This window comes from Trichoderma reesei (genome assembly GCF_000167675.1).
Source record: "Trichoderma reesei QM6a unplaced genomic scaffold TRIREscaffold_20, whole genome shotgun sequence".
In the NCBI taxonomy this organism is placed as follows: Eukaryota; Fungi; Ascomycota; class Sordariomycetes; order Hypocreales; family Hypocreaceae; genus Trichoderma; species Trichoderma reesei.
The window spans coordinates 223,487-239,464 of record NW_006711167.1 but is presented as its reverse complement, the minus strand read 5'-3'; the positions used below and the strand labels follow the sequence as shown (position 1 = coordinate 239,464).

General features: G+C 56.3%; 3 protein-coding genes across 3 annotated transcripts; 1 reads left to right on the top strand and 2 right to left on the bottom strand.

The window, feature by feature from the left end:
• Positions 1 to 4,972: 4,972 nt before the first annotated feature.
• Positions 4,973 to 6,108, top strand: TRIREDRAFT_110415 (uncharacterized protein; the record flags this gene model as incomplete). Its single annotated transcript, XM_006968003.1, has 4 exons — positions 4,973 to 5,002; positions 5,074 to 5,188; positions 5,267 to 5,904; positions 5,959 to 6,108. The coding sequence occupies 4 exons, from the start codon at positions 4,973 to 4,975 to the stop codon at positions 6,106 to 6,108; spliced, it is 933 nt and encodes a 310-aa protein (XP_006968065.1).
• Positions 6,109 to 7,523: 1,415 nt separating this feature from the next.
• On the bottom strand, positions 7,524 to 9,003 carry TRIREDRAFT_110414 (aminotransferase class-III; the record flags this gene model as incomplete). Its single annotated transcript, XM_006967937.1, has 2 exons — positions 7,524 to 8,733; positions 8,804 to 9,003. The coding sequence occupies 2 exons, from the start codon at positions 9,001 to 9,003 to the stop codon at positions 7,524 to 7,526; spliced, it is 1,410 nt and encodes a 469-aa protein (XP_006967999.1).
• Positions 9,004 to 11,305: 2,302 nt separating this feature from the next.
• Positions 11,306 to 14,819, bottom strand: TRIREDRAFT_80725 (uncharacterized protein; the record flags this gene model as incomplete). Its single annotated transcript, XM_006967936.1, has 8 exons — positions 14,693 to 14,819; positions 14,162 to 14,513; positions 13,651 to 14,027; positions 12,448 to 13,578; positions 12,051 to 12,383; positions 11,614 to 11,991; positions 11,435 to 11,545; positions 11,306 to 11,368 (listed from the first exon to the last, which is right to left on the bottom strand). Exons 2-8 carry the CDS (start codon positions 14,370 to 14,372, stop codon positions 11,306 to 11,308), a joined length of 2,604 nt encoding a protein of 867 aa, XP_006967998.1. The 5' UTR covers positions 14,373 to 14,513; positions 14,693 to 14,819.
• Positions 14,820 to 15,978: the final 1,159 nt, after the last annotated feature.

The following is a 15,978-nucleotide window of genomic DNA, read 5'->3' as shown; positions in this document are numbered from 1 at the left end:
CGGGCATGGCCTCTCTTGTGCAGCCATCCGCCGAGTCTCGCCAGTTGACTGGTGACGAACGGGTGGATTTGCGCTGCGGCAGAGGCATCTGACAAGAGCGCCGAGGGCAGCATGATTGGTGCGTCGCCGTCCAGTGGTCTGGTGGCCATCCAATGTGCTCCGGGCTCTGGTCCGGGACGCGGCCAGCATTGCGCGGCCAATGGGCGAATTGCAGTCAGCTCGACGCCATGCTGCATCACGCGGGCAATCAAACGACCGTCTACTACGCAAAATCTCTCGTTCGGGGGCCCTGCCTTGCATCATGTACATATGGACCATGTAATATGTACCATGGTGCAAGCGCAGAGCACAAAGTCTCTCGCCCGCCGACACGGAGCAAATGGCCACCGCGATGCATACATGGTGCGATGCGGCCACTTCCAGAGGCCACCCCCACCCAGCTCAGCATCAGCGTTCAGTCAGGATCAAGGCCAGCACGGGATCAGGCAGAACACGGGAAAAAAAGGGCGCCAGCAGCGGCAACGGAACCAGCCAGAGCAAGAGCACCACCAGGACACGCGGACGAGCAGGGGAAAAGCAGTGCAGGACGACGACGACAAAGACCGGAGACGACAAGTCAGGACGCCCAACAATGGAGAAGGACCAGCAGCAGACCAGCAGCAGCAGGAAAAAAAAAGCAGGCTTGCCGCTTTTGGTGCTGAGGGAACGGCAAGCAGAAGCAAGACAGTCAGGCGGTCGATGGCCGGCGTGGGATTGGCCGATTCAGCGCAACAAGGTCCGCCACGATGCAGCTGCACGTCAGGTTTGGGCACACCCATTCGACAAGAGCTGCTTGACGGCGTCTGGAGCGTCGGCTGTGTGTCGCATCGCCTAGGCGTGGGATCGCGCAGCAAATCGGATGGCGCCGTCGCCTTGCCCAGCACCCGGGGGCCCTGCTGGGGATCCATCGACAGCAGGACGGTCAAGGGAAAGGGCCTCTTCGGTAGTTGGCGGGACTGGCGAAGGGTGTTTGCGCGCAGCTAGATTGAGAAAATCCCCTCTTGGAGGGGGGAATCTGAGGGCTGCGTCAACAGTCAGCGGAGAAGGGCTGGGTTGGGTTGGGATGGGATGGGGAGGGAGAAGAGAGCGAGCAGCGGAGTCGACATAAAGCAAGCAAGCAAGCAAGCAAGCAAGCAAGCAAGCAAGAACATCCTCTTGGAGGGACCGACCAACTTGGGGGAGGGGGAAGCCCGTTGGACGGATGGACGAGCAGCGGTCCTGGAGGGGGGACAAGCCGGCCGAGTCCATGGCCGTTCAGACTGCACAGGATGGAGCCAGGACAGATCCAAAGCCACGACATTCACCGAAGTTGCCATGCCCTGGTATGACGGGCCAAACAAAGCGGCCGTGGACGACTGCGTATCTGCGCGAGGGACCCGCCCAACGGCACGCAGGCTGGGTTGACGAATGAAACCTTGGTCATGCTGGCGGCCAGGCAGTGACTTATCATACGCTGGATGACGACGTTTGGCTGGCGATGTGGGCTGCTCTGGTGTTGTTGTTGTTACTGTTGCGACGACGAGGATGATGATGATGATGATGGGGCCGTCGATGGTGCTGCTACTATTGGGGCTGCCCACTATTGGCGTGTTGGGTGTCTCCCGAATCCCTACCTAGGGACAGGACAGGCGCAGTTGGCGGGAGTTGCTGAAGAACCGACCGCCCTGCCCTCAGGCGGAAGAGGGAAAGAGGGAAGACAGACAGACAGCCGGACGCTCAACCAACAACAGCCCACGGAGATTTCGAGATGGAGCCCAGAGGCAACACCCACAGCACAGCACAGCACAGCACAGCACAGCACTGCCATGGATTGCTGATCCTGGTTCGTCTACTTTTTGTCTGCTCCCGAGGTTGCGAATCCCAGCCTTTGTTGGCCAGACTCGCGTCGCTGGTTGTCGCTTGTACCAATACTTGCACGCAGCACGCGCAGGGCCCTCATCCCACTTGTCGCTGGTACCCGCCCGCCGGCTAAACAGGCGCCCGTCCGCGAGGCCGCGGCCCATGCTGGCTGGCTGACTTGCTCACGTCCATGTTCACCTCGTCCATCGGCCATCCCTGTCGATACTGGACTCCAGGGCTCGTATGAGATACAGCGATACCTTGCCTACCTTACCTGTACTTAGGTACCTAGGTACCATACCCAGACGCAAGTCTACCTGCCTAGTAGTGGTACCTAGGTAGGTACTGTACTTGTACGCGAGCTGTCGAGTGGTCGAGTCAGGTCGTTTGTCCATGTCCTTTCTCCCGCAGCTCAGCTCAGCTGTGCAAGGACTGCAATTGCTTAACTGGCACCGGGATGCGGTCTGGTGGTGGATGCCCGCTCGATGCAAGTGCAAATGCAGATGCAGATAGATGCAGATGCAGCAGGAATGCGAGTGCAGGCCGGGGCCATGAGAAGAAAAAAACTGAACCTACCCATGGACAAGACGACGAAAAAAGAAACCAGGCGCTGCTCTGCTCCGTATAGCGTCCGTCGAACCCCCCCGGCTCGCCTACAGGGGACCCTTCCAGTTCCCCCTCATCACCCCCCATCCCCCTCCACCCCAGGCAGATTCCGCCGTCCGTTGCATGCGAGACAACGGTCCAAGGACTGCAGCAGACGGTCCGGCTGCAGACGCGGCTCCATCTGGCGATGTGCTGCAGCTCCCCGGCAGGCCTGCCAGACGCTGGATATTCAATGGTCTCTGTCTTGCTGCCACGGCTGGAACTGGCTAGCCACGCCACCCAGAGACGCCCTCGGCCCAGCCTGTTGACGGCCCTCCCTACGGCTTCGTGTGCCCCTACCTGCACCCTCGACACCCTGTCCCTACCTACCTACTGATCCCTACATTAGTGCGGCGGCCTCTTGGACTGGATCGTGTGTCAAATCGCCACTGCAGGGTGCCGTCATACCTTGTGGTCGACCATGCCGGGTACCCAAAGCACGAGCGTTGCCAAAAAACCGAGTCGAGACGATATCATTTGACGTGGGTGCTCGACGTACCGATACCGTGTGGTGGCTTGGATCTTTGGCTTCGGTTCTGGCGTCTGGCTCCGGCCCCGAGGCAAAGGAGAGGTGTCTTGTACGCGCCTTTGAGGGCCTCGCGTTGTACAGGTACTCCGTCCAGGAAGGACTTGCTCTGGTCCATCGAATTCGCCAAGCATGGCCAGGGGGGGGCAGTCTGGCGGGCATCTACCTGTAGCAGCAGGTATTTTGCCTTTGCACAACGCCAGCAGACGCATCATCTTGGCCCGGCCTTGAACCCCAAGCCCAGATCCAGGGCGAGCAGCATCGACTCGACCATCGCTGCAGGCCGTGGAGACGCTGCAGCTGAGACCTGCTGCCCAGTACTTGTGACTGGCAGCTCCGCTCTGCGCGCAACTCGTATCATTCGGCTAAGGTGAGGTACTGACAAACTGAGGACTGACTGACGCCAGTCAGTCAACCCGCGCTCGCGCCTACACGCCACGGACAGGCACAGACAGGCCACCAGTGCCGTGCAGGACTGTATTTGGGATACCTTGAGGTGCGACCTGCTTGCTGCTCTGCTACCTGCTGGGACAGCGTCCAGTCCTACCACCTCAAAGTCCCGAAAGCACGGCGGCGCAGCGCGGCTTGTTGGGACGCTTGCAAACGCCTCGCCTCGCCTCGCCTCGTTCTGGCTCCCGGATCGTCGACAAGCTGCCTCGCAGGGCTCCTTTGGCCGACAAATCCCAGCATCTGCCTTCCAGCAGCTTCCGCCCCCGTCGCCAGTGAGTGTCGGGCCAGTGTCAGTCTCTGCAACGGCACCTCAGGACAAAAAGTGGTGGCTTCCGCACCCCCCAACCCACCGTGGCAACCTTTTCTGCCAAAGGCACTATCCAATCCCTCTTCAGAGAGAGACGACTTGCACTATTCAAGGCTGCAGCTCAGTCTCCTTTTGATTCCCTCTTCTTTCGCCTCTCAACACACCCCCCCTCTCTTCTTTTTCTTCTTCTTCTTCTACTACTACTACTACTACTTCTTCCTCAACACCTCTTCTTGCAACTTGTCGACGATACGACCAAACCGGCCTCGGACTTGGATCTTGTCACAACACATCCATAAACCCGCAGGGTACGACTTGACAGCTCCGGCCGACTGACGACAGGCATACCATACCCATATCGCACCAACGGCCGTGCTCGCCTCCATCCCCGGCAAATCTGCACCCTTCTCGTCTTTCTCTGCATCTGCTCGCTTCACTGCCTGCAACGAGCGTTCTACTGCATGTCGCGGATCGACGCTGCACAACCCGCGCCTCTCCATTTGTTTATGTTTCTCCTCGAGACCCGTAACAACCCGCTCGTATCAGCCACGGGGCCCTGGAGGAAAGCCGCGCGCCTGCTAGCCGGTGTCGTGCATTTCTGCTCTTCACGATACTAGCGGGCCTTGCAACGACATCGATAGACAGGGAAGACGGGAGGATCCAGTTTCTCCTCCACCGAACCAGGGATCGCTGCCCAAGTCAAGGGCTCTTCTTTCCTCGACCAGGTCTCGTTTCTCGACTAGTTTCAGGCCTAATTTTTTTTATTCTCTTATTCTCTAAATTCCCTGGCCACTGGCCCTGCGAGATCTGCCTGAGAGGGGTCTCGTGGAGGAGTGGCTGCACAACCATCACAAGCAGGTTATCTTGATCAGAGCCGTGCCACGACGCTTCCTCGACATTTGTCTGGCATCTGGTAGTGTTGCAGCAGCTGGATGGTCATTCTCCAGGCCTCCTTTTTCTGTGGAGTTGTCCTTCGACTTGTTTTTTTCTTCCTCTACTTTCTTTCGTTTGGCGGTAGTTTCACGCTTGGATCCTACCGCAGCTCAATGTTCTTGCGAGGGCTGGCACCACGTTCTATTCTCGTTCGCTCTACGCTTCTCTAACGACGACCAACACTATTCTTTTCTACCCGCTTCTATCTTTGTTTTCTCCTTCTATCAGATACCATGGCTACCACTTTTTCTCTCGAGGAAAAGGTATGTTGGAGACACTTCTCATCTCACAGTTATTGGAGGCCGAAATCTGACCAGAAACCTACTTTGCACAGCGTTTCGTCCTCGCGGAGATGATCAAATGCAGCACTGTTGATATCGAGAGGCTGGCGCGATTCGTCGAGTCGAACGTCCTCGACCCCAAATGGATCACCATGCAGATACCCTCAGGTACGGCAGCAATATCAATTTCCCGCTCGAACGAGGAGTTCCTCTACCGTGATGCACTCAGTTGCTAATGCTGCATAGGCCGCAATCTTCAGCAGTGCATGCAAGTCGTGGACTCCCTCTCGACGACCTCCGGATACCGATCCGCACTGTCTCAAAGTGATCACTTGACCAGCAACGGCATGAACCACACCAGACAGATGGCGCCGAGAATGAGCCCCGGCGGCCAAACCTCTGGGGCCTTGCCAACGTCGCCGGGCCTCATGTCGCCTTGGCAGCATCCAGATGGCGCCGAAGACAGACGAGTGCTTCCCCTCGAGGCTCCGGGTGACCAGGCTCCAAAGAAGAGGGGACGTCCTCCACGGGTGGACCGAAAGACGGCCGCACCTCCACGGCTGGCCAATATCGCCCCCAAGCCGCCTCCGCTCTCTCCAGGCCCCAATACTCCTCGCACGATTCTGCCGGCGACTCCCAGGCAAGCTGAAAGTCAGAACCCTCAGCCGCAGCCTCCAGTCCGTGCGCCGCCGTCTCTTGATTCGCCACCGGCCAGGAAGAAGAGACGAACTGCCACCAGTGCAGCTTCGGTTTCTACGTCGCCTCCTCTGCCTCCGGCTTCTGCTCCCGCTCCAGCTCCCGCTCCCGCTCCCGCTCGAGCTCCTACTCCTTATCTGCCGCTCGTCACCACGCCTCCACCATCTGTGGACTATGGCAATCGGCCGGTAAGTCGCAATTAGAATAAACCGCATGTGCCTTGTCTGACATCATGCCCACAGCGAGCACCTCCCGAGGCAGATCCCAAAATCGTCGTACGCGAGACTGAACAGATACAGCCGCCTCGTCCCATGCCGCTCGAGCCGGAGCCGCGGCATCACACTCTCATGCCGGTTGGGTCTGCGGCGCCACCATCTCAAATCAAAGCCTAAGGCTGGCCAAGACTCTCTGCCTTTGTTGTCAAGGTCTCTGAGTCAACGCATCGGAAAGCTTCAGAATGGACGTCTGAATCTTTCTTTTCTTTTCTTTCTTCTTTTGCGGCATTTTCTCTTCTCTGAGAGAGATATTACTATATACCCTCCAACTTCTCCCTCTACCTTGTTTTGCGTCTTGTTGTTTTTGTTCTTCTCTATTTCCCCCACCTTCCTTGGACCATTCTGTGTCTGGATGGTCATGAGCATACCAGTGGCATCTGGCAACTGTACCGCATGACGAGAGGTTTTCTGACATTTGCAATTTGAACGAGTGGACTGAATGAGTTTGATGAGCATTTTGGGTTGCGAGGAGAGGGCTGGCAATCATGATGATATGTCTTACGAGAGGGTAGGCTGTCTGCTTATTTCCAACTGGTATTTTTCTCTTCCGTCATTCCCTCCATCCTTTGCATCGCACAGATAGATTGGCAGGCTTGTTGTTGAACGGCACCTCTGCTCCTCCCTTGAATTTATTTCCCTCTTGTCCCAGCCCCTGGATAGCCTAGATCTTTCCACTACGGACGGCTTTGGCATCTGGTGGATTGGGGCATTGTATGAATACTACTCTGGCATACGGCTTAGAAGGTCAGTACGGGGTTAGTAAGGTAGATAGGTAGGTAGGTAGGTAGCTTTGTCTTGTCCATAGAGGCGTTGGGTTGTTTCACGCTGCATGAGTTCTATTGGCTTCTTTTTGGCCATGTTGACGGGTTGTGTGTCTTATATATCACCGAGACGGTTATAATGAAGGATGCAGTTTTTATGATCAGATGGTGACGAATAGAATGCTTTGCGTCCATCTTATCAAGTTGTTTCTCACATTGTGTTGTATTACACCGTGCTGTGCTGTGCTGTGCTGTGTTGTGATTGCACGAAAAGAAAAGAAGCGGAAGGATGTCGTCTAGTACCTACCTAAGGTAGGTAAGGTAGTGATATAACACGGGGTCCTTATTGGAGAAGCAACACAATAGGCAAGGGGGGGGGGGAGCATGTGTGATTCGTGCATTATATTCCGGGAGAGGAAATAGATGAATGTCATTGGTAGGAAAATAGACAAAACTGATACTATCTGCCTTCCAGTTGTTGTTTCTATCGATTCGTCTTACAACAGTTTGTTGGTTGTTTGATTGATTTGACTCTTATGCTGAAGACGATGGATGGATGGATGTGTTTGATATGATTATTTGCGTTTTTCTTCTTTTTGAATGCACACTTTCCTTAGGGGCTTGGATGTTTGATGAGGTGCTCTGATGTGATGAGATTCTCGGCTCAAACATCACTTGATACAACATTTCATCGGCTCACGTTATACAGCATCTTATATTACAACGTCAAGACGTAATTTTCTTTACATTGCAATTCTATTTCGAAACTCTTCACAGGGCATTGACAATCTTCTCAAGCGCATCCACCAAAATGTCAGCATGATGCTCCTGGAACGTGAGCATAGGCCTCAGCCGCACGGCGCTCGCGCCGCTGCCGCCAATGTTGACGCCAAACTCCTTGGCCTTTGCCAGGAACTGGTCGCGCTTGGGGTTGTCAAAGGCGATAAAGGTGCCCTGGCCCTTGCCGCGCAGGTCCCTGAAGTGGTCCGGGTACTTGGCCTGGAGGCGCTCGAGCTTGGCGTAGAGGTAGTCGCCGACGCGGGCGGTGTGGTTGACGAGGTCGAGGCGCTCAATCTCGCCGACGATGGCGCGGAAGAGGATGGCGCGGGCGGGATCGCCCATCCAGGTGTTGAACTGGCGGTAGGGCTTGTTGGGCCGCAGGGCCGGGTCGCCGTAGTAGAAGCCGGCGGTCTGGGCCTTTTTCGAGAAGGTGACCATGTCCGGGGGGTCCTGGAGGTCCCAGTGGTCGTGGGCCCAGAAGCGGCCGGTGGCGCCGACGCCCGTCTGGACCTCGTCGACGATGAGGAGGACGCCGTGCTTGCGGGTGAGGGCGCGGAGGCCGCGGAAGAAGGCGGGGCTGGCGTGGTTGTCGCCGCCCTCGCTCTGGATGGGCTCGACGATGACGGCGGCGGGCGGGATGTGCCACGTCTTGATGAGGCGCTCGACCTCGTCCAGGCTGGACTGCTCCGCCGCCGCGTTCTCCTCGGCGTGCTGGTCCAGCGGGTACTTGAGCTGCGGGAAGGTGGCCTGCGGCCAGTCAAAGGCCGGGATGTCGACCTTGTGGATCGGCTTGGAGCGCGTCGTGGACAGCGTGCCGAAGAGGCGGCCGTGGAAGGCCGTCTTGAAGGACAGGATGGACAGCGACGACGAGCCGGGCGACTGGTTGTTCATGGCCGAGTCGAGCTCCTCCTGGGAAAAGTCGACGTCGGGCCCGCCGCGCTCCTGCTGCCGCCGGTAGATGAAGGCGGCCTTGAAGGCGACCTCGTTGGCGTCGGAGCCGGCCATGGCGGTGAAGACGTTGTTGAGCCCTCGCGGGGCCACCTTGAGGATGCCCGTCTTGAGGATGTCGGCCCAGTCGTGGGAGGGGAAGTTGCCGAGGGCCGGGCGGTTGATGATGGCGTTGACCATGTCGGGCGTGGAGGCGGCCTTTGCCAGGGCTGGGTTGTTGTAGCCGACGGGGATGGAGGCGATCTGGGCGTATCTGGAGTTTTGAAAAGTTGTTAGCACATGATGGCTGCCAGTAGTAATATCAACAAGAGATGGTGACTGACACGTCGAGCAGATAGTTGCCGTCCGGGTCGGCAATGTAGTTGCCCACGCTCTTGGGGTAGTCGGCCATCATGTTGACGGCGCGCGTGTCAAAGACCTCGCTCAGCTCGGCAATCTTCCTTGCGCTCTGGGCGCCGGGGATCTTTGTCTTGAGCACGGGGGCGTCGGGCTCGCCCTGGAAAAAGGCCTTGGACGAGGCCATTCTGGCGGCAGCGGCGGCGGCGAGGCAGCGGGTGGTGTTGAAGGACGACGGGCGGAGGGGTCTTGTTCTTGTTGTTGATGATGTTGGTGGTGATGATGAAGTCCGGAGGGAATGGCGCAGAGCCCGAGCGGCGCGGAGGGAGGACATGATGGGCGGAATGGCTTTTGTAGGTGAGGTGTGTGTGTGTGTGTGTGTGTGCGAGTTCCGACTTCCGATTTCTCTTTTGCTTTCCCCTCGAGCAGGTACCACACCAAGGAGGTGAAGCTGTCGGATGTGGGATTATCGTGGGCGGCAGGATGTCAGTGAGACAACGGGAGGAGTGACACAGCTGCTGCCCTTGTCCCCGCTTCGGTCCACGTGAAAAAGGCAATTGGATCCCAAAAGTCTGTCTCTTTTTTTTCTTGACGCAGCTGTGCTTGTTGTCTTCCTCTCGCTTTGGTTGGAGCAACAGCAGAACGTCACAGTTCACGTCACGTCACAGCAAACGAAGAGGCAAAAGACAAGAGGAAAAGAAAAAGAGGTCACGATCTCCGCCATGGAGGTTGGGGCGACCCCTCGGGTCCCTATTTATGTATCGTCCAATTGGGCCTCCGGGCCGGACACCTCCCCAAGCTCAATTGTTATGTAATTTGGCTGCTGCTTCCGGTTCCTCTCTGTCTTACCTAGGTAGGTAGATCAGTTTCTCAATTTCTGTACTGTACCTATCATTGATGAGCTTCAGCTTCCCCATCTCGTTACTACTACTACTATACACAATCCATCTTCCCCGCATCGGTGCCGTCCCACAGATACGATGCCGCCCCTCCTTTTTCCTTTCCTTTCGGTCCAGCGATTTGGGGCTTGTGCGCTGTCGACGCCTATTGGTTCGCTGAGATGGATCTGGCGTTACACGTTAGTAACATGGTTCCGTTCCGGTTCTTGGTGGCAGCCGCTCTTTGTCCCGTCCTTGGCCGAGTTTGGTAGGGGATCTATTCGGTGATGTGATGATGGGCAGGACGGGATAAGCTGCATCTATGTACAGTAGACGTTCCTGTGATCGTTTTAGTTTCACGACTCGGTCTTCTTGGTATCTTCTTCTTCGATAATGCCAGTACTACCTACTAGTAGTATCACTCGTATCATCTACCTAAGTGGTCACTTGCATTATCAGCACTTTCTACCTACTAGTACAGTATCACTCCATCTTCATCCCGACTTCGGCCTTCTGTCCCCTCATACAACCCCCATTGCCCAATCGCATCATTTCCACCTGACCACCTCTGATGCATTCATCTTACGTATCTCGTCACCGGTATGTTTCTTCCTGGGTACTAATCTCCTCTCAAATTACCTGTTGTTACAACTATGTTGTTGAAAGGGCGCCGCCAAGATATCAGATTTGGTAATTTGATACCAGAGATGGCTGGCTGCACGTGGAGTTGCAGCGCCATGTCACTTTATTTGCCAAGTTTGCACCGACTTTACCACGTGGGGGGCTTGCTCGACCAAGAGCCCAGTTAAGGCAATAAAGTGTAAGTGACAAATGGCAGAGACATCTCTTTTAATATGTGAGCTGGTCTGGTGATGCATCCATGCGTTGCCCTAGTGTGAAAGGAACAGCGAGCATCTTTCTATTCTGAAATTCATTTGATTTGATTCCTTGAAGCATATTCGACCTGATGCGATTCCATTTCCATTGAGTGATACACATAAACCAGTGGTGCATCTCCTCGTCTCGACATGTCACCAGAGCTCCAACTCGTTCCGGCTCCGGCTTGCACCGGCCCGGCCCTGCATCATGTACTCTACCTTATGTATGTACCTACCAGAGCCAACGCCAGCACTTCCAGCCTCTTCAAGCGAACAACCAATCATACAGGCACTCGAATCTCATGCATCCAGACGGAAAAAAAGGCTTGCTTAACAGGATACAAAAGCGTCCATGTATGCACCATGAACAGTGAAGTCAGTCTGTCTAGAATGCTATCAATCAAAGTAACAGGAAGAATAGCCAGAACCCTGGATCAAGGGCCAATGAATGCTCTGCGAATGTGCACCGAAAGCACACGACATAGGAATGCAATATACCGCCAACCCGGCAGCGCATATCAGCGCGCCTGCTAAGGAAATGAACAACAAGAAACCATGTGATGGTGGACCAGCCGGTACCCAAGCCATCATGCAAGCTCAAGCCAAATGCGCCATGACCTATGCAATATCGACGAAACCCTCCAAAGACGCTCAACAAGGTCTGCTCTTCCAATGCACAGCCTCATCGTCTATACTGATGCAACTTCCCAACATGTGCGCCCAAAATCGGCTCTCAGTGGCCGCCCTGTTTCTCCTCTAGTTCTCGCGTATATTTGACGAACGTCTTCTTGTGAATCTGGAGCACAGATATGATTAGCACCTGACTGCCTGGAGATAACAATGCTGGATTGAGGCGACTTACCATGCCAGCATATTTGCCGTCTCTCAAGACGCAAATGTACCGCAGCCCCAGCTTGACAAAGCATTCATACGCCAGATCCATTGGCGACCGAATATCCAATGCAACAGGTGCCTGTAACACGCGTACCAGGTTAGCTTTCACATACGCTTTCTCAGCTCCCATCGTCCCTCAATACGTACCGGATCGATGAATTGGGTAAAGTCCGTAGGGTCTGGCTGGCTGCCGTCGTCGTCGTCAATGCTAGGGATTTGGTCCATCAAGCAGAGGTTCGAGCCCTCGTCTGGAAGCTGATCCAGCGCAAACTGAAGGTCCGGAGCAGGAATAAGTCCCACAAGAACGTCGTCTCGCAGGATCGGCAAGCCGCCATCGAGCTCACCATGGCGGTGAAGGATCTCGAGCTTCGTGCGCAGGCTCGAAGCGGGAACCATTGGCGAATTCGTAATGTCAATGATCCTCTCCCTGCGCAAGCGGCGCACCAGTTCCGTCAGGTCGCCCGTGAAGATGGGCTTGTGCTTGTTGTCCAAGAATGGATAGGCATTCATGTTCGTGAGGAGGTCCTGAAACGTGAGTCAGTCACGGCTGCTTTCCCTCAAAAGATTCTGCGACTTCAACTCACATAGATGCTTAGTGGCTCAATGGCATCCGCCGTCCATTTGGCCACGAGGATGGACAAGGAAAATGGCAGCACATAGTCCAGGCTGCCCGTGAGCTCAAACAGGATGACGGCCAGCGTCACAGACAGCCGCGTGACACCGCACATGGTCGCGCCGGCAGCGATCAAGCCATAGACGCCAGGCTGGATGCACGTCCCGTCGGATGCGGTTGCACAACCGCCCCAGATTCCCCAGTCGGGTGTCACAAGCACCAGCCATTGTGCCAGGTGGCCCACAATCCGTCCCATCAAGCCGCCGACAACCATGGATGGGATGTAGATACCGGCGGGGACTTTCTATTGAACGAGTTAGCATGTTGCTTTCATGAGCAGCCACGATAATTATCAGCGTGGGACGTACGATTCCAAAGGCAATGACGGTCAAGAAGCCCTTGATCAAAAAGGCAATAATTAATGTCGACAGAATCTTGGGAATGTCGTCGACCGACCTCGGGCAGAGCCCCAGTCCATCGCCCTTAGTGCGGTCACACGGAGACGCCAGGTTGAGGAGCAGCTTCGCAACGGAAACCTTAGTCAGGGGGTTCCAGTAGCTCAACAGGCCCGTCACGACGGCGACAAGGAACACCTCCAGCATGGGATATGCCTTGATGACCTTGATCCGGCGAAAGCTTTGGGCCCAATGCTTCGACGCCTTGATGAACAGGGCCCCCATGGCGCCACCAAGGATGCCTACAAAGATGAAGGAGCCCAGCTCGAAATACTCCCAGTCGACCATATATCGGACCTCAAACATGACAATCTTGTGCGTGCCGTATGGGTTCAAAAACTTGAGCGACAGCGCAGCGATGATGCAGGCGAAGAACGTGCGGAACAGCGTCTTGGCCGGGAAGAAGTAGGACACCTCCTCCAGCCCAAACAAGACGCCTCCCAGGGGCGCTCCAAAGGCGACTGCCACGCCGGCCGCGGCCGCAGCAGAGAGGACCTCTCGTCTCTTGGCATCGTTGCGGTCGTACTTTGAGAAGAGACGGCACGCAATGTTGCCCACGCAGGTCGCCATGTGGACAAACGGGCCCTCCTTGCCGATGCTCAGTCCCGAAGAGACGCTCAGAATCAGCGAAAGCATCTTGAAGATTAACGTCCTCAGGCCGAGGAATCCGTGGAGGACGAAGCCGCTGAGGATGACTCGCACCTCGGCGACACCACTTCCCGCTGCCGAGTAGTAGACCATGGGCGGGTCAACCGGCTTCGTCTCGGCCACCTGTCGGGGGCTAGCACTGTCGTCGCCAGGGCTCTCATCGGCCGCCTGAGGAGCCTCGGCGGCAAGGTTCTCGTCGAGCGTGGTCAGGCGGTATGCCGATGGAACCACCGTCTTGGTCCAGAGGGCAACCCAGCACGAGGCGAGGGCGAAGAAGATGACGCAGACGACGTAGATCAGGAAGTCGGTCCACTTCTCGCCAAAGGGATGGTAGTGCAGTGCCTCGGACCATGTCTTCCAGTCGGTGCACTCGGCGCGTCCACCAGGACAACATCTCTAGAGCACGATGTTAGTGAACCCCTATACGTCACTCATATCCCTCGTCCTGAATCATGCGGTGGCACCCACCTTTTCGTCAAAGTACCACGCTCTTGCGCAATAGCCGTCCTTGAAGTCGAACACGACAGACTCGGCTACGTCGACGGTGTATGCAATCAAGGCAATGACAAAGCCGCAGAGGGCACTGAGTATCCAGCCCTGGCTGCCATCAATAAGGGCCAAGATTCGGCCACCAAAGTCCTTTCTGCTGCGGAGCGCCCTGGCGCGGTAGGAATCGGCAATTGTATCGTGCACCCAGTCGGTGCTTGTAAATTGATCGTACCACACCCGCTCGTCTGGGAAGATGGAGCCCTTGGACTCTGACATGGACCGTTCGGAGAAGGCATTGGCGAGGCGCTGGCCCCAGGAGGAGCGGCGGCTGTGATGTCGAGTGCCTCTGCTGCTGTCTGCGAGCCCACGGGACTTTGTTAGCCGATATGATAGTGACAACTGGCGGCGATTACACGGGGATCTCTCTGGACGCCAAGCAGCACGCAAAGGGTGTATCTGTGTAACTGCCATTCGATTCATTGTTCCATACCCGAGTAGCTCTGTTCGCGAGACAGGTTGGCACGCCGCGGTGAGGCCGCCCCGCTCTGTATTCGGACGTGCGATCGAGAGGTGTTGAGCAGCAGGGGGGAGCGCTCGTCTGGCTCATTTGCCGAGTGTTGGCGACGGATGGGAAACGGACGGCGAGATAGACGGGGAGACGTTGGCTGAGACGCCGACCCGTAGCCGTCGCGGTCCGCCATGGCGGTGGCTCGTTGCGGATGGGGTGAGAGTCGATGAAGCGGAGAAGAAGAGAATGAGAAACGATGATGGTGTTGATGATGGTCCTCGGTGTTATAACGGGATCATGGATGCGGTAAAGCCTCGATGGGGGGGGGCGTGTGCTATCAAGGTACGAGTCACGACTTTATCAGCAACAGGTGGTGCAGCGGTTAGCGACAGTGGTACAGGTACCAGGGAACCGCAGCAATGACACCTCCAGCAGGCACCACAAAGGTGCTCAGGTTGGTCATCAGGTGCTGGCCCGGCGATGGAGATGGTGTACCAGCTACGGAGCACTTACCTGGGGGGGGGTCTCCTTGGCAAAGGGGGTGGAGGGAAGAGAGGAGAAGAGAGGAGAATGAGAGGCGCAAATAGCGAAGCTGACTGTCGTCAAGGGTGAGGGTGCTCTGGAGCTCACTGGGGGGGGGGGACGGCGAGAAGAAGCACGCAAGAATGATGATGCGATATGATAATGAAAGGAAGAAGAAATGGAAAGAAGCATCCAGACAATTGCGCATCACAAGCCGGACAAGGCTGACCGTCCAAAGTAGGTACAAGTACATACATAACCTCAGCAGCACCAGGCAAGCCAGGGCAGCCATTAAGTACATACCTAGGTACCTATCAAGCCACGCTTCAATCTGCACGTCCTGGGGCGTGCGTCGCCTATCCTGCAATTTGGCCTACTAGTAGTAACTAGTCCCAGCTCCGGGGTCGCCAGGAGCTACCGCTAGCTTCTACGATGGCATGTCTGACCAGCAACAGGCGCCGCCAATTGGCCCAGCCGAGCGGTGCTGGTCCCCTATGACGGCGCTCGTGGGGAGGCTGATGGGCACCCAACCCTGCCATCTTTAACCGTTTGCCGCAAACAGCGCCGTCAGGTGAACTGATTCCCCAGTCCTTTGTCTGGACGGTTGAGGCTCGGGCAGCCATGGGCTCCGACTGGCCCAGGCGATGCCGTGCGTTTGGGGTTCAGTGCGCATTTGACGGCAGAGGGATATCGCATCAGACGAGGTGTTGGATGCCTGTACTAGGTACTTACAGGTAGTAGGTAGGTACCCGGAAATGGTGGTGAACAGGAACGGAGCATTTGTGCCGCCAGATTCTCGACTCCGTGCTACAATGCCGCTATCTGGCATGTAGACCGAGGTGACACGCCGTAGCGAGGTCTTATATGGTCGCAGCATCTCGATGGCGTCGGTAATGGAGAAACAGAGCGGCTTGTGACTCGGCAGAGCTCCTGGACTGCGTCATTGTCCGGTCTGGAATTCGGCCTCGTTCATGTGGGTGGGCCTTGGCATTTCATCATCCGACATGCATTGCTGAAGAGCAGCCTTGCAGCCGTGGTGCAGCACAAGTACAAGTGATAATAGGTACTACTACCGGTCTGGCCCAAAAGGCGCTGGAGACATTGTGCTAGCAACTGCAGTGGTACGGAGCCTGTAGCTGTGCCTACATGTAACCCAGACCAGAAGATACCTAAGGTACCTTACAGTTTCCCGGATATTCGGTGTTGGATGCCTTTGGATGCGGAGGAAAGGGATGCGAGGGAGAGCAATTACTACCCGTGGACCGTAGGAGGCGTCG